The 18,231-nt window shown below is 41.8% G+C and overlaps 1 protein-coding gene across 5 annotated transcripts in view; it reads right to left on the bottom strand.

The window, feature by feature from the left end:
* The window catches only part of KCNMA1 (potassium calcium-activated channel subfamily M alpha 1), a 686,137-nt gene that overhangs the window by 118,760 nt on the left and 549,146 nt on the right, over positions 1-18,231 (bottom strand). For all 5 annotated transcript variants that reach the window (XM_025049379.1, XM_025049381.1, XM_025049380.1 and 2 more), the window contains exons 17-18: positions 16,605-16,691; positions 10,360-10,436 (exon numbers count right to left, since the gene is read on the bottom strand). In XM_025049379.1, the coding sequence (XP_024905147.1) occupies positions 10,360-10,436; positions 16,605-16,691 (164 nt within the window). The remainder of the gene's footprint in view (positions 1-10,359; positions 10,437-16,604; positions 16,692-18,231) is intronic.

Genomic DNA, 18,231 nt, shown 5'->3' with positions numbered 1-18,231 from the left:
TAATGGCAAGGTCACACACAGCGAGGCGGCCGGAAGGGAGCTGGAAGGATTTAATACAGGTCTTAGCTCACATTAACAGTCTTGACCCAGAAAAAAATGCAGAGTGACTGTTGGTAACGGTTTGGTTGTACATCCAAAAAAGCAGTGAAAATATAAATTGCCTTTATCGTCCCCCGAGGCTGTTGTGCATGATTTTTCTCTCCTAGGTAAAGTGGGAAACTACAGGAAAAGGGCATAGCTGATTATAACTGGGTTCTTGGATGAGAAGAAGAGTACATTATAGACAGCAAAAATGCAACCGACATTTTTCCCCTGGCACAATTAATACAGGAGAACAAAATATACACATAGCCAGTCAATTAATTGCTTACTTGGTACAATAAATGGTTTTTGCAGAATGCGAAAATATCTAGTATGTAGGCTTTCTAATTTCCATCCATTTCTGGGCATTAGGCAGAGCCCAGGACAAGCTTTCATCAAATTAGATGTGAAACGATTACGTGTTAATATAGAATCTGAGGATGCCTCTGCTGAACTTCCCCAGAGTGAGTTTACATGATGCCTACAGGAATTTAAATTTACTCTTGACAGAACAAATATCCAAATCTGTCCATATAAGAAATGTAGCTACTCAAGGCTAACGCTGCATGTTTGACATTAAAGGCAGTTCAAAAATAAAAAATCACCCAAAGCATATGAGATGTTGGTCTATTGGAACACATTTAGCTACTCATGGGTGTATTTTCTGCTTAAAGCCGAGAGAATCTGAGCATTGTACCCCACCCACCAAAAATTCAGAAAGCGGCTGGACTATTGGTTAATCATATTTTTTTCTTATACAGAAAATACTGGCCAAAATAGGTTAAAAGTTACAAAACAATGAAAGAAGAGAAGAAACCCCATGTAAAATATCATATTGAGACTTGCATGCAGCATTGGTAGCACTTCCAAAGCTAGTATCAAAGGTTCTGTACGGCCCAGGGACCCATCTCAAGCGCTAACCTATGGATGTTGCTGGACATCGCTGCAGTGGTTCTCAATGTCCTCCACTTAACCAGCAATCCAATTTACAGTTCAGTACAACCAGAAGCTTTTTGTATCTCATTCTGATGCTGCGACAGGCAAAAATGTTTGCTTATCACTTAACCTGAACGGGCTTGCTCCTCTCACGGGAGAGGAGAATAATTCATATTTATGCCAAGTATCATGGCCAAATAGTAACCTGAACTAAAGGGAGGTGTTATTCCCTGCGCCCACACCTTCCATTTTGAAAGTCATATTTCCCCCCCTTTCTTTTTCTTTGTAAAGAATGGTTGTACTCTTACTTTAAAATACGACCTGTGGTTTTGCCCTCTTTGAATGTTACAGTCACCAGGAAGAGGGGTTTAAATCTCTCAAATGGGTCAAGTCCTGTTCTAAGACCTTTATGACTTGCCATACAGTATATTTGTCAAGCAGGGGTAACGTTATGTTGTGAAGAACAGGCACTGGGGGAGATGAATGAGAGATCTCCTCAGCAGCAACTCCATTCCTGTAAACTTGGCTCATATTTTTAGTGACATATTCTTTTAGCATCCCAGCTAGACAGTTGTTCAGATCACCATCATGCCGCCCCAGCCCTGTTCGATGTGTGGTACATCATTCCTGAACTTAGCTTTTCAGGGGGAAAAAGTTCTACTACAGCATTTGAATTAGAAGAATTTAGAAGACATGGTGTGAATGCCCAGATACCTCCAAAGAGCAGCTGGTGAAATCAAGACAGGGAAAAGTCTTCAGCTGAAGACATGAAAATGAAGTTATTTTAAATGCATCGAGATCGAGTGTGCAACTTGGAGAACACGCGCTTGTTTTTTTTCTTTCCTCATTCTTTTACTGCAAATATTGATTTGTTATTTACACAGAAGAGGAAAACGAAGATGATTTTTTGTTTCACTCTAGATAGATTGTTTTGAAAAAATTTTTTAATCAAATGCTGTAGCAGAAGAGAAGCCCATCAAACTCTGAAATGCTATGCTTCTCATTAGCAACAGTCCCTGGTTTTCATTTTCATCCTGCCATTTTGGGTTCACATACAATAATAGAATCTGACACATTTATCAAAAAAAAGTGTGCGTGTGTGTGTGTGTGTGTGTGTACACACACCCCATCTCTGAGGACAAGAGAGGGAAGACGGGTGGAATAGCTTTTGAAACCATTCGTCAGAGGTAAGCCCATCATAATGGGTGATTTAAACCTCCTACTTGATAAGACTGCAGGAGGAAACTCGACTTCAAACCAGTGCCTCTCAGGGACTGTGCAACTGTTGTTGTTGGCTGTTCTGGAGACCATGCATTGTTCTAAAATTTCGTATTGTTAGCATGCAGGAACAGGCTGAAACTGGTAATCGAAGCAGCAAAAAACCATTTGCTATAAGAAGATTAAATGTTAATTATAAGCAATCACATTCCAAAGCAGCATATGCATAAAAAAGAAAACATGCTATTACTCGTCATTCCTTCCCAGTCGTCACTCACGCCAAATACAAAATAGAAATCTCATAAGACAAACAAGCACCACCACACACACAAAATCAGCAAGAATGATCAATGAGAGGCTCAAAGACAAGACAGAAACAGTTAAAAATGATTGAGCCCCACACGTTGACAAACCTTCGTAAATTACAATGTCTAGACCAAGGTGCCACCAACTGGGAAGGTGGCTCTTTTGCTCTACTGCTGGAAGAGTCCATTTTCATTGACCCCCTGTCAGGTGTCTTCACCTACATACTTCCAGGTCCACTCTCTTAAAAGGTAAGGCCCATATGACTCTCATCGGGTGGAGTGATCCGTCAGGCTTGAAGGATGTGTGTCCCAGCAGGAAGAGGCTTCCTTTGGGCCATGATTCGAGTCATGAGCAAGCTCTTTAACTAAAAACGGATGAGGATCTGTCTCCCTGATGGTAGTTGTTCCAGAAGATGTGGACACTGTGTGTAAAATTATGGTCTCCACTTGGAAAATAAAATTACATCAAAATTAAGTTGTGGATCTCCTAATTTGGAAAATATTATTCCTCATCTCCCCGAACTCTCGCTCTCTGGCTTCCTAATCCTTTCATTTAGTTTTAGTGAATCATGGATATTCGGAACTACTGGTATTTTGTTTCCACTTCTCTGTGATTGTTTCCTTTTAGAGAGCTGATGTAGGTTATAAGGTTAATTTCAGATAACAGAGTGCCATTTAAAACTCCCAAGGTTGGGTTTCAAAGAGCAACTCTGAAAGTTCTAGTATTTATTTAAAACAGAAGTAAATTTCATATCTACTCCCTGGTCACATAAAGTGCCCTCTCTCCTTTGGTGTTTGCTGATTTTCTTTATTACATAGTCACCTAGTGCTCTCTACCCAAATCCCAATCCTCAGAAAAGGGAGTTTCTCCAAGATTTCAATGGTAATACAAAGTAGATCTATGAGGACATCTAGTGGATCTGTATGAAAAAGCAGCTAGTTAACAGATCACCTGAACTAGTGGGCCTTTCTCTAAAAGGGAGCAGAAAAGAGGAACCTGCGTGCCTCTAAGAAGTGACATGTGTGCGGTGTCATTTCCTCACACTCTACAGCAGATTTTTAGGGGGCATCAGGGACAAGGGGGTGAGAGGTCCTAGGAGATGGTCCTAGAGTGGTCAAAACTGGCAACTTGCAAGCACATTGTCTCTGCAGCCATGGCCAGCAAAGTGGGACCACTTCAGCACCAACTGGCTTGGTCTCCTCAAAGCCCTGCTGCAGCTTCCTGAGACACAGAACAGTCAAGAGGGTGTCTCTGGTAGGTGTACATACTGTGGCTACTTGTCATTCCACGTTAGGGCTCTTGGAATTTATGCTCAATTAATTTCCCCCATAGGCCAGCTTAACTCTGGGAAAGCTGAAATATAAGCCTCTGGGGACTCAGTTTTCCCTTTGGCCCACATCATAAGGTTCTTGTTCTTGGACTGGTGCCACAGATTCAAAGAGGTTATGTGGTTGCCAAGAATTAGACCCTGGGTCTCACCTTCCTCCTAAGAACTCTGTCCTACCAGTTTTACAATTTGGGGGAAAAAAAACAGCTTTTATGTGCTTTCCTTCACCACAATGAAGAGAATATTAATCTACTATTTCCATTATGACTTCCTAATGCTACTTACAGAGACAGCATAAAAGTATTTCTCTAATGGACATCATCAAAGGTATGTGTTTACTCTTAAGTGTTTAAAACTGGAAGATTTCTCAGACATACTCTTGGACAACTTTTCCTATATATCCAAAGGTCATGATCATGAGAAAGGAAACCTGTGGAGAAGTGGCTACTGCCGATGTAGTTTATTACTGCTCTTTCCTTGCATCAAACTGACAATCAGCTGTCAAACTCAGGTTCTCTGCTGGTTGGCCCTTCCGAGCCAAGTCTGGAATGGAAGAGGGAGTTGGACTCTATCCTGTTCTCAGCACCATCTGCCTCCCGCATCAGCAACCAAATTGTCAGCCAATTTCCAATTGCAGAATCTTAATTTCCAGGGTGGACTGGAAGGGGCAGGAGAAGCAGTGCTGGACTGAGAGGCTCAGGTGGAGTTTTCCAACTGCTGGGGAGAAAATAGTTTAGGTTTCAAATGGAGCAATTCAAGGGAAGACTGGTGGGGAAGAAAAAAATCTGCCATTCAATTCATAGTAACTTGAATTGAATTGAATATAGTGGTAATTACCTCAGCCTATTCAGATCGTAACCTTGTGTTTAAAATCAATCCAATGCAGGAATGATTATTGCAAAGCCTGAACCCTAGAGGTGTTCATATGGTCACAGCAACTAAAATTTCAGGTAAAAACATCCACGGAAGAAAAAGTTCACCGAGGTGTAAGGTTGAGGCATTTGTTTGATGTGACACTGGGAATCAGAGAGCATTCTTTCAAGTCCTATAAATGAGAAATGATGTCTTCACTTAGCAAAATTACTCCTATGAGCTTCTGGAGAAAGAAGAAAGATCTTCCAGGTGGCTTTCCTCAGTATGGAAAGTCAGAAGAAAAAGCTAGTTAATGTCAGCAGCACAGAGCACTCCACGCTAGTTGATCCTGCTCTTAACACCATATTGCGGCTGGAGAAGGCAGAAGAATCTGGCACTAGAGTTGTTTGTTGATTGACATCATGGTTTCCCTCCGGTTCTTAAGGATCATTAGATTCTGTAGGCAGCTCTGCAGGTATAAAAGTGGCTCGTGCCTTCAAGCCATCCTTGAAGGTGTTCTGCGGAGTCAATTTTGGCAGAATTGTGCATCGAATCAAAGGTCACTGTTTTGTTTTGTTCATACATTGCGCATTCTATACCCTCAAACTCTGAAGACTAGCCAGAAGCAGATGGCCAACTTGCCTCTTCTGCTGCAAAGGAATATGAGAGGACCAAATGCTGAGACATCTTCTCCAACATCCAGGGCTGTTGGACTGCACTGATTTGCAGGTTGGATTTCGTTTTCAGTGGTCTTATATACCTGAGTAAAGACCCCATGCTCATCTGTGGTGCCACTCAAAGCAGCATTGCTCTAAGCCACACACAGAAATATTGGCCTAAAAGCTTCTCCTCAACTGCCACATCTTGTTGGGTGACAGGGGTCCTACTCCTTGAGTACGTTAGTGGCTCAGAGACTGACATTTACTTGTTCAGACTTCTACATAGCTCATTAATGAAACTGAACCTGCTCCTCGAGCCATCTTTTCCACCTTAAGTAAATGGACCTTCCAAGATGCCTGACCCATAGAAGAAGTGGGTATGTCCTAGAGGGTACTGATTGAAGGAGAAACTTTATTTTAAAGCAAGGGAACTTCATAGACTGTAGTAAATAATTACCACTGTTGAAGTACTTGTCTCCAGTGAGGCAGTTTTGATACTTAACAGTCCTGAAGCTGGGTGTCCATTTAATCTCCAGCAAGCACTTTCTCATATAGAGAGGCACATATATTGTAATAAATATACCACTCTCTCTATAAACTACCTCTACATTTATATGTAAAATATACATTTTTACATATAAAGTACCGGTACGTATCATATATATACCACAACACAGGAATACATATGTAGCATATGTGTTTCCTTCAAGATAGGAATTCAAGCTCAATAGCCAAGGAGACCAAGTATAATTGATTAAAGGCAAGCATGACCATGACCCCCGACTGATGAGGCATCTGGAGCTATAGTGGTAATTACCTCAGCCTATTCAGTGTCCCCTAAAGGTCCCAAGACAAGGCCTTCAAGAGAAACACTATTGTCAAGGTCTTATTTTCAAATGGTAAAATAAGACAGCACCAGAAGCTGGCAAGAAGCTGTGGGGAGGGGTGGATGAACAGAGAAGGATTCCTGCTCTCAGGGTTCTCCAGCTCCAGGCTACTCTGCAGACTGAGTTGGGTGAGGGAGTTGGGGCATGATGTCACCGCTACATGCAACATAAATACCAAAAGAAAAAAAGAAACTGAAACTGTACAGAAAATAAAAGAAGTATCTGTTCTAGAGAAAGACAGGGGGAACTGGACTCCGGGCTGCTGGGAACCCGTTTACTCACAATATATCACTACCAGTGTGCAGTTAAAATAGAGTAGGGGCCGTATTCCAAGGCAGCAAAGAGAAAAAAAATAAATCAAAAATATGTCAATGATTAGAAGTTCAAGAAAATTCCTTCAAACACATCAATTTAGACATGATTTGTCCCCTAGGAGTCCACCCTTTGGCAAACTTCAGAGGCTGGGAGAAAAAATGTAAATCATTAGACCAGGTTTGTTATACGAAAAAAGAAAAGAGGTAAATAGATTCTGAGAGCTTGCTCCTTGGCCAGGCGGCTGAATTTGACTCTCTTCCTTGATGGAGAGCTACGAAGAAATGGAAAGAAATGCAAAAGTTAAACTATACTACCATAGAACTTCCAGGAATGGAATGTCCACACTCGATATTTCTCCAGGTAGTATGACATGAAACCTTTAAGGTTATTGAATGGCAGTGAATGGGGAGGTGGGGGTGGGGTTGGACGGGGAAGAGCTAGGTTGGAAGAGGAGGGTTAGGCAGCTGTGAATAAACCAGTGGCTGTCACCAGCTCTGCCCTCACGGAGATGTGTCATTCCACGTGAATTACTAATACCTGGCCTAACAGCTCTGGACAAATAACTGTGTGGGTCAGCTGCCCTCTCCAGCTTAGGGCACCAAGCACCATGTACTGAAAGGGACAGGAACCCTCCAAGACATTATGAAGAATTCTAGCTCCTTCTACGGAAAGTTTCTTTGCAACCAAAACCCTATCTTCCCCAATTTCCTAATTTGCCTGGTATGCCTCTTGTTTAATAACTGATTTTATTCTAACCACCCCTTACACATACGCATCGGCCTCCTGCTCTCTGTAACATGGGCTGCTATGGTTTTTAATTAGGAAAAAAAAATATTTGGGTGATTCTGATTGTTATCAAACATTAACCTCACAGCTGACGGTCTCTATGAGAAGAGGGGCCCAAGGTGGCAGGGGCGTTCAGAGAGAAGGGAATGAGACCCTTGTCACACTGGCTTGGCTTTGAAGAGGCAGTCCTTTTGCAGCAAAATGTGCTGTGCATGATGAGAGATCATACGCTTTACTAGCTGAACCAACTTTAAGGGAAATGAAGAGAATAAAATTATTGCAAACAATTATGTGCCTCTCCCTCCAGGATGATGTTAATGCTCGTTGCTGTTTGCTTGCTTGGAACCAAGATGGCAAAACGTCCTAGAGGCTGAATCCTCATTTCTAGGGACTGAAAAACCATCTGCCGGGTTCCACTACAGGCCCTATGAGGGATGTCCCAGTATCAGAGTGGGAGTCAGAGCAGCTTTCTCTTCATGCTTCCATTCTGCTCTTGTCTCTCTAGAGTCTACTCTTTGTCCTGTCACCTGGGAGATCATTTAAAATAGGAACCAATGATATCATTTCCTTGCTTAGGATCTTTCGATGGCTATATTTATTATAAAACTAAAGCCCAAGTTTCTTAACTATGGCTCCTGCCTTCCTCTCTGATCTCGCCTTGTACCACACTCTCTTCCCAATCCCCCAGCCCCACTGGCCTTCCTTCCTTCCCTCAAACACTACACATTTATTCTGGCCTTTTGGCCTTTGCCCTTGCTCTTCTGCCTTCCTGGACTGGGTCTCGGCATCAATAGCACCTCCCAAGGGAGGTCTTCCAGATCTTTCTAGGTAAAACGGCATCTCTAAGAGGTTCCACCAAGCTCTTCACAACACTTGTCTCTATCTGCATGTATTTCATTGTTTCTGTGATCACTCTCTGTTTTCCTTCACCAGAGTGAGGCTTCAGGGGGCCAGGAACTTTATTTTGTTCACCAATCCATCCCTAGCACCAAGAATAGTGCCTTGCACAAAGAAGGTACTCAAAACACTGTGTGAATGATTAATCAATAAGTGAATTTCCCTAAAACCCTCATGGAACCAGGTTTTCTGGGAAATATCCTGTCATGGATTATTGGCCTCAAGGCTCTCCTGAGTTTCCCATCCCTACCACTCAGAGAGTTTCCTTACAAAGGAGTTCAGCCTCTTGCATTTGTTATTCTCTCTTGTATACTTCCACCTAGGGATGGTGTGTTCCTTCTGAAGGAAATAATCCTGATCCAGAAGATGCCTGGTCAGCTGAGCTGTGCTTTGTGCTCACAACCAACTAAGCGGGCCTGGGTGGACCACGTGGTGAAAAGGGCCTTTTGAGTCCTGGAATTGGAGGGATTGGACGAGGATTTATTCTGCGCCTTTCACATCCTAAGACACTCTTCCTGGTAGATTGTCAGAATCAGAGATTTCTTGGGCCCTAAGAAGTTAGAGGCCGTTGTTCTGAGATTTCAATAACTATCTATCTTGGTGAGGAGTCAGAGTTGAAAGGAGGGAGCCCTGTGTGTTAAGTCAGTGGATAAGGGGGAACAACACAGTGGACCCAAGCTACCCCAAATTGGGAAGCAGCCTGAGAGGAGTTTTACAGAAACTGCTCTAGACCAGGCGTGTTCCTTACGAATATTTGCCCAAGAGTTCGAGTGTCTTCTCCATGATCCAGCACAACAATGCTTATGTCTGACTGGTTTTACATTTACTGTGCCCTCTTTAGGAGGGCGGTGAATAAAGCCCTTGCTTCAGTGGGCATAACCCAGGAATAGTGCTCGACTGCTTTCTGCTTGTGAAAAAGCATCCCATGGAATGATCTTTTAAAACTCTGTTCTTACTCATCAGAACCACGTCACCCACTTTGACCTTTCTCCTGAAAACAGGATTAGGGTACAGCATCGAAAAGGCCTCCGGGTTGAGCCTGAACCCTGTCTGTTGGGTCCGTATGACTCTCAGCGATCTCCTCCTCTCACTAAACTTGCAGCCTTAGTTTCTTCTTTTTGTAAAATGGGATTAATAACATCCCCTGCCAATTTTGCAGGGGATGTTATTATGGTAAGGATCAAAGGAAATAATGATCATAAGGAGCTTTAAAAACACTAAATCGCCATAGGAAGGGAGGTGTCATTATTACCGTTTTCCCTAGGGTTATGAACAATTTTTATTAGGTAATGCAACATGATCACTGCGAAAGCATGGCCTTCTCAAGGCCAAGCTCACTTTAAGTTCTGGTTTCCCAAGAGCTCACAATCCAATATTCCTGACTCCCCAGATCTTTCTCAAGAGGCCCCATTGGCAAGCTGCTCTGGGTGGGGTTTGAGACAGGATATGCCAGAAGCTATTGAACCCAATCTAGTCTACCTCAAAGAGCAATGATGTCTGAGGAGGGTCACTGGGGCAATGACAAATGAAGTCCATTGGTGATGGCCAAGTTCTTTTCTCGGGCCGGTCTAAGCTATGGCCTTTGCGATCGCAAGCTATGGCCTTTGCTACCGAAGCCTGCGGCGATCTCAAATGGAAAGAGAGTCAGCTCCCATTTAAGAGACCGAGTCCTCAGACTCAATTACCTCTCTGCCCCAGTACAGCCGTCTTCACACCTGGCAGCCTCCCATCTACTGGAAATCACTGTGTAAAATCACTTCCTCCTCCACGGCCCCAGCTGTCCTCTGTTTCACATACCGTACTTACTGCGTTCGACTGGACACTTCTACCCAGGCACCCTTTAGAGACAAGACGCAGGGTTAGGCACTAGCGCTAGGTTTACTCCTAGGTGTTGATGGTGGTGATTTTTCAAATTCTGCTCTAATTAAGTGAGGGTAGGTATTGATTTCATGTCTCTTTAAACTGTTGGGTGAAACATAAACATTTTCAAGAAAACTCTTGATGTTTACTGTTTCTTTAATAGGAAAAGGAGAAAGGAAATGAATTTGGGGAAAAGGAAAGGGAGGGAGGGAAGGGGGAAAGAAACATTACTTACGCCGTTTGCAGCCGCATTTTTTTATTCTTTTGGGATCTGTGATGTCATCATGACAGGCCTTGCAGTAAAAAAATGCCCTGGAGAAAGAGAATGGAAAAACTGACACATTTCATAATCCACCCAAATGAAATGAGTACCACATTTCCTCCACTGTGGTGCCAAATTAATGAAACACGCCAGCACTAATTTCCTTTAATCTTTTGAAAGGTTTAGACGTTTATAGACGGAAATGTTTGTTGCAAGACCGTTTATTTCAAACACAGGTCTCTGCGATTTGAGTTAGTCCTTCTTTTAATAAACTTTCATTTGAAAAGGAACGGGGGGAAAGGGTGCCAATATGACACTGTCTGCTCATTCGTCTCTCATTTTTGAGAATGGCATTCGCTGCTGCTCTTTAGAACATGTGGGCAACCGTCCCCGGGCCCATGGTGGGGAAGTCACATACATCTCCAAAATCCTCAGTCTGGTTATTAAAGGGGCATAAGGATGATGTTCCTCGTCTAATAAAAATATTCACCTTGTCACTTTGAAAGCATCTTTTTCTTTTCAGCCCAAGTGAGAGGGGTTGAAGAAGACAGTAGAGAGGGAAAGCAAAAAGTAATGAATCAGAGGGTTCCCTTGTCAAATTCCTTTTGAGATTCCATAGCCCATATTTACTCCAAAATTGGCTGGACCAACTTCCATACTCTCCAGCCTTAAGAACATGCAACAAACGAAGGTTTTCTTCTCACGATGCAGCACAGCTCAGCTGACAACCAGAATGGGGTGGGCAGAGGGTATTTTAGGGTTGGGATCGGTAGAAGGAGACTCAGATGAAGCAGTGAACAGGAAAACCCCCTCATCTGACTCGAGTGTCAATATGTGATGATGAAATGCCTTGGCCATGTCACAGACATTCTAGATGAGACGAAATAAGATCATTCAACCACTATTTAAAGTGCACGGGGCCTAGAAGAACAGCACAGGAGGCCTATGTCCTTTCAGTACTGGGGAGGTGATAAAACTCACCGGAATGACCTTAAACCTTCTGGGTATAGGGACTAACCAAATCCCTGGCTCAACACCTCACCACTCCTGACACAAAACTGAATGCCACGGATAAAAGTGGTCTTTTCTTGGCCAGGGCTAGAAAGAAATAAACACAATTCTTGACTGTTTTCTTCCTAGGTTCCTTTTTGTTTTTCATAGGACTTGCATTTATGATTGGCACCAGTTGGAAACCACTGTTGAGACTTTTGAATCTGGAAGAGATCTGAGACCTTGCAGCCACAGTCTCTGGGACTCAGTGTTCTCATCTGTAAATGGAAGAGGTTGTCATGACTGGCCCAGCGTCATCCTGTGCTGGAACTTGGCCAGCCCCAAGACTTCTAGATGCAAGCCCAATGCTCTTTTCACCCTAGCAGCTCATCCACTATTTCTTTAAATGTCAATTTTCATCTATGTTGCCAAAAAAAAAAGAAAAAAGAAAAGAAAAAAAAAGAAAAGAAAAAGGTAGCTGATTGTTTGCCCTCAGTGGCAATGTGGCTAACAAATCAATCAATGACAAACTGCTTTGAAAGGGGAAGGGCAGGAAAGAAGAAAGCAATTTCGCTTCCACTTCCTTTGACCATTTTCTTCCCTATTTGATGTTACTACACATATTAATAATAGCTAATATTTATAGAGCACAAACGATAGGCCAAGAGCTGTTCTAAGGATTTTATAAGTATTAAAGTATTTGAACTTCAAACAATTCTTTGAAGGAGGTATAGTGATTATCTGTTTTACAATAAGGAAATTGAAGGACAGAGAAGTTTAAGCGACCTGCCCAAGGTCACAACTGAGTGGCAGAGCCAGGATTCAAATCCACTCGGTCTAGTTCCAGAGTTCAAAGTCTTAAACACATCTCTACTGAATGATGATGAAATGATATGAGTCTGAATAGACCGTTGAAAAGATAAAGTGTGATTACTTCATGAATTAAAGTTAGATTTGAGAAGTGAAATACCCACAGGGGCCAGACAGGTAAAGTTAATAAGTGAGACAGGGTGAGGATGGCAGTCTATGGTGACCTGGAGACACATCCCCCAACTGGAGAGGGCAGAGCATCTATGCTCCAGTGGATTTTTGCCTCGTGGCACTTCTTTGCAGGCACCATTCTCTTCCCCACCCACCTCTGCCTCTCTCATGCTCACCTGGCAAAGCCCCCATCTTACTGCAGACCTGCACCTGAGCTAAAACACAACTATGCTGCCTGATCTCACTTTAAATCCATGGTTGTGGATTCCAGGGGCCTTTTAATATTACCAGGATCTATCCCATAACTCCACCTCTCGCCTTGACCCTCTCTGCTCTCCTCTCCACTTCCTCTCCTACACCTTCCTCAAGCAGCCTTCTGCTGGTGACCTTGCCACATACATCATCAAGACTAGATCAGCATCCTGCAAGGAAGACCTTTAGGATCTCTTATCCTCTGGTTTCTCATCGAGTTTGGTCAATGGAGGAAGCCAGTAGGAGGCTGGATAGTGAGAAGAGACAAGTTCTTCCCTGCCAGGTCATAAAATAGCAACGTTTCTCTATGGAAGGACACAGATCCTGCGAGGCAGCCTTTTGTACACCACAACCTCACTGTCTGGTTCTGACAGCCCTCCTTCCCTTTTACTCTCCAAATCTAGGGCTGAGAGTGGCTCCCTTCTGTTGCTGGCTCTGGGATGCCTTGCCCATTCCTTGTAGGTTTTCCTTAACTCTCTGTCCACAATTTTATAGATTCTCTTCATAAATTTTTCCTCCTTTTTCCCATTTAAGAGTGTCATTTGTTTCTTGCTGGGACCCTTACTGACATAGCACCCAAATTTATACCTCCAACAACCACCTTTCCCCAGAACTCCAGAATCTTAGGTCCAATTGCCTTTATGACATCTCCATGTGTATGTTTAGTACATATCTCCTACTTAACACGCCCAGTTTGAGTTCTTAATGCCTTACCACTCCAAACTTACTCCTCCTCCCATTTTCACATCCCAATTGCATAAGGCCCTAATTAAAGCTCCATTCTTGATTCCTCTTTTTTCCCCTCGCTTCTTATGTCCAGTTCATCGGTGGGTCCTATGAACTCTCCAATATATATTCTGAATTAGTCTCACTGCTCACCTCCACTTACCGAGCTACCATCTCTCACCTAATCTACACAGTAGTCTCTGAGTCTCTTGAACTCCCCTCCTGCTCCATTGCATCCTGTTCTCTACCCTGCAGGTGGAAAGGCCTTTTAATAACATAAATCAGACTACATCATACCAAGCTTAAAGCCATCCATGACTCCATTTTATAACAAATGCAACTTCCGTATAAAGTCATTTGGAGACCAGCCTCGCCATTCTAACCTCATCTCACCACTTTACTCCCCCAAGTGGCACTTCTTTTTCCTTTGGTTCCTTGAACACAACACAGTTGTTCCCACCATGTCTCCTTTTCCCTTCAGATATTTGTATGATGGATTCTTTCCCATCACTTCAATCTCTGCTCAAGTGTCACTCCCTCCGAGCAAACTTCACTTATACCCAATCTAAATCAATGACTCGGATGCATTAATACTTTGCACCATGAATAAACATAACTACAATTCTCTCCTCTCTAAAATGTGGCCATTGTTCACCACTGTTTCCCTAGAACCAAGTACAGAGTGTCGTAGAAAGTGAGTGACCTACAGATATTGGATGAATGAAAGAGTATGAGAACGCTGCCCAGTAATGCTGGATCTGCAAGTTTTTCAGGAGAAACCTGTAATAAGGATTTTTATATAAAAGATTAGGACTTCTTCATCTTGATAGCTACTTATTTTTTTAAATTGTAACTCAAATGAATCGTGTCTGTAAGCTAGGTCTGTGAGGCATCATTTTTGTGACTCTTCCATTAAAGACTATGTTAAGGTTATTCAAAAAACAAAATATTTAGTGGCAATGAGTAAAGGACAAGGGCCCCAAATCTTGTTAAGACTGGAATTGGATGGTTTCATTGTTCTTTTTTTTCTAAAACACTGCATCTGAAAGTTTCTGTGAGCCAGAATTCATTAACTTATTTTGTTTTTTGTTTTTTTTGCAGCAGACAGTGCAAACTCAATACTAGAGCATCGTGATCTACTTTTCCATTTTTACAAAACTTGTTTAGTTTCATTCAAATCTCCAATGTCCTTTCTGTGGTTTTCTGCAGTCTTCATCTATTTGAAATCCCCTAACTGACAGCATTTGCTCTGACACATCACACACCACAGAAAATTACAGGCTGGTGTTGTAGCTGATTGTGTCAGCATGTATTTGTGAATACCATAAAGCACTGAAATGAGACATATTGCACTCCCTAATACAGGAGGTAATTTGTTTTTTAGACTGCCTGGTATTTGTGACATTCATTAGTGAGAGATGCAATAGGAAATAGAATTACACAAATGGGAGCTTCATGTTATATTGGCTATGTGGGAGGTACACGTGATCTATGGTGCCGCTGTGCTCCCCAGCCCTGTGTTTGTGGTGCTGAGTTGCTGCTTCCAACTTTTATGTCTCAGTCTGAACGTGAGTACAATCTCCCCTTCTAGAAGACCTGGGAGGCTTCAGTCCCATTCTCCCCGACTCTCCTCTCTCAAGGAAACCCAGTTCTTGGGGCAGTCCTAAAGAACAGTGAGAATCCATGAACTAGATAAGGAGGTTTTCCTCTCCCACACCTGAATAATGGCCATCCTTTCCCAATTGGCAAAAGTAAATTTAAGTCATTAGTAGCTCAGTTTTTAAGGATTTCTTTTTTGGCTTCTTCATCCATTTTTTTCCTGAGAGCTTTTATGACTGGTATGACTAGTTTGCAAGAGTGGTCACAAGGAAGAAAATAATAAGCATCAGTTGTCAAATATCATAGTTCTGTGCTCATAGTGTCAGGCTTGCCTCTTATCAAATAATTAAGAATGTAAGCTCTAGACTCAGGCTTTCTGGTTTTAAATCCTGGCTTTACTAATCCTAGCAGTTTGGCTCTGGGCAAGTTAGTTAACCAATTTACTTATGTGCTGAGTATCCTCATATGTAAAATGAATATAATAATGCTACCATCTCATAAGGTTGTTGAGAGGATTAAATGAGTTTATCAATACCTGGTACTTGGTATCAGAACAGGCACATGTTAAACTCTACATAAGAATTCGCGAGTATTATTAAATTCGATAGAAAGTGCAGATTTTAGAAAAGAAAAGACAGCCTCCGTTCTGGGCTCTGCCACTTGCTTATGTGCTGTGTGGCCGGGACAAATCATTTATCTCAATTTTACAGATGACAAAACCAAAGCCCTGAGAGTTTTAGAAGACTTATCTTACAAAGTTATTTTGAGGAATAGCAATAAAGAGTGTAGTACATCTAGTACAGGCCTGGCTTTGAGTAGAAATTCATGGAAATGAAGACAACAGGCTCAAATAAATAATTACAGACATCCACAATTAATAATTTATTTAAAATAGTTTATATAATGTTATTGTTGAGCTGAGTGACCTGATCTTTTGAATCACATTTTCTGCTAGTAAGTTTTTCCTAGTTCACAGGATGGTATCAAATATAACAATATTCCATGGTGCTTTACAAAGAGCTCTATGATTTCCTAGGCTGCTTAAACAGGTTTAAAGATGTTAATAAAAGTGTCATAAACCATTGAGGCCAATGAAATTCTGGGCTGTACCTACAGAGGCTTGAGAATCGAAGCTGACAACTTCAGCTACCTACCAAGAAGGCCACAGATAGAAATATAGCCAGTTAAGTATTTCATCTGAAATTAACGCAAACCTTCTGAGATTCCGTTTGACACTCAAAGTAAAAAACTGATAATTCCCGATAAATTATCCCGGATAATATTAAGTGAAGAATACTAGACAAAGAACCAGTTGTCCTATGTTATGTTGTTCTGGGTGATCAAGCATCAGGACTACCTTGAACAACCACTTCAGTTCTCTGGAACTCAGTTTCTTCCCTTGGGAAATGAATGAACAGGTAAGTAGACCCTCCTAGTTCTAAAATGTTATTATTCTAATTCGAAGATGTGGAATTGATTACGTGAAGAGGGGTGCATGGAAGCATGTGATGATAGCACGATCTCTTTTTCCTAAGACTTGGCTTCATTTGATGCCCATTAGACAAGTTAAGAAGTTTTGGGGTTAGGGCCTTGTACGTATGGCCCACTTCATTGGATCAAGATATCTATGGCTGGAATAGAAAGGAAGGCAGATGAAAATAAACTCTTACCTTTTAACTTCTTTGGCATCACTTGCGATGAAAAATCCTAAAGTACCTTCTTGGATCTTAAGGTGGTTTCCAGGATTAATTAATATACTGCTCAGTGAACAAAAACAAACAAAGAAGACACATTTGTGAGGCCACGTTCTGAGTAAAACCTTAAAGGCTATGCCATACTGTTAATTGTATAGGGGGCCCACTAGTCTAATGCTTTCCTTAAAAATTTTGTCTAGAGCCTGATGTCTACTTTCTCACACATTTAATTGGATAATGCCATCATAAAGCTCAGATGCTCAGTTCCCAGGCTGGCATCTTCCCGATTGCAGAAATGAAAGCAACTCTAGGTTTTAGGACTGGGTTTGTATAATGGGGTTGCCATCACAGGCTTCTGATTTGAAGCAAAGTTCCTAATAATGTACCCCTTTGTAAACTGCTGTTGACGGTCAACATTGAGTGTCATTAGTCTAATAAAGCTATTGCTACATCATTTTTCTGTTAGATGACAGAGCATTAATGGGTCCCCTATATGCATACAGAAACATACATGTGTACACACCACATTTCGCTGCAGGGAATGGTACAAAACACCCATAACCAATGTAGGAGCAAACAGAACATCTGCATGACATTAATAAGGACACGGAAGTAGATTCCATGTGCAAGCTATGTAGAAAGAATTAGGTCTACTAGAAAAGTGAAAAAGAAAAATGCCAGAGATTGGAAATACTTAATTATTCCAGTCTGCTGTTTACAAAAATGTTATGGACGTGTTTGAATAAGGTGCATGTCTAGTACATCCTGATTGGGGCAAACTGTAATTAGAAAACAAATGCAAATTAGCACTAAAAAAACTTTGCCTGCAGGAAGGTATGAACCTAAATACACACTGTCCTATTTCAAAGTTGGGTAACTAGATTAGCTGACCAAGTTGTGTTTGGACTGACAGAAGTGATAAATGTATCCTAATCCAATAAATGGATGAAACAAACAAGTTCAATTTTCTGCAGATCAAAAGCAGAATACAGGAATGTCTTGCACAGAGACTGAGACAAGGCTTTGGGCTGAATGAATACAGTGTTTAGGGACTCTAAATGCAGCAACAGTTATAACAGATGGAGTCTTTGATCTGAAAAGGGGGTGTTTAATGTAATAGATGTTTGGAATTAGGCTAAAGGAAGTCCTTAACTGTCTAAAACAATCAAAATGGAGGATGGTGATTAACATATAATCCTTTTCTGCTGGTAAAGTCATTCTTGAAAAGTACTGCAGCCAACAGAATGATGTGTCTGTAGCAATACAGGAAGGACCCAGGTGAACTTTTGTTCTGTTGCAAGAAATAAGTAGATCATTATTGCAAAATAATTGTTTGTGGTCACAAGAACATCCACTATTACCCATAACAAGACCTGACAGAATGAAACCAATCCTGTGTCACTGTTATTATCGACACTAAATAATAGCAAGAGTCCATGAAGATTTGACTGTTCTGCCTTAGAACTACAAGCAACAATGAGCAGCAGGCCACACTAATAGCACAGCTTGCAGACGGCAGCAGCACTGTACAGGCACCTCTGAACCATCCTCCGCCAACTCTTCACGTTCGTCTAACAACCCTCTGACTTTTTAATCATGAGGA

This window comes from Pteropus alecto, unplaced genomic scaffold, assembly GCF_000325575.1.
Source record: "Pteropus alecto unplaced genomic scaffold, ASM32557v1 scaffold155, whole genome shotgun sequence".
NCBI lineage: Eukaryota > Metazoa > Chordata > Mammalia > Chiroptera > Pteropodidae > Pteropus > Pteropus alecto.
This window is presented reverse-complemented; position numbering and strand designations above follow the sequence as displayed.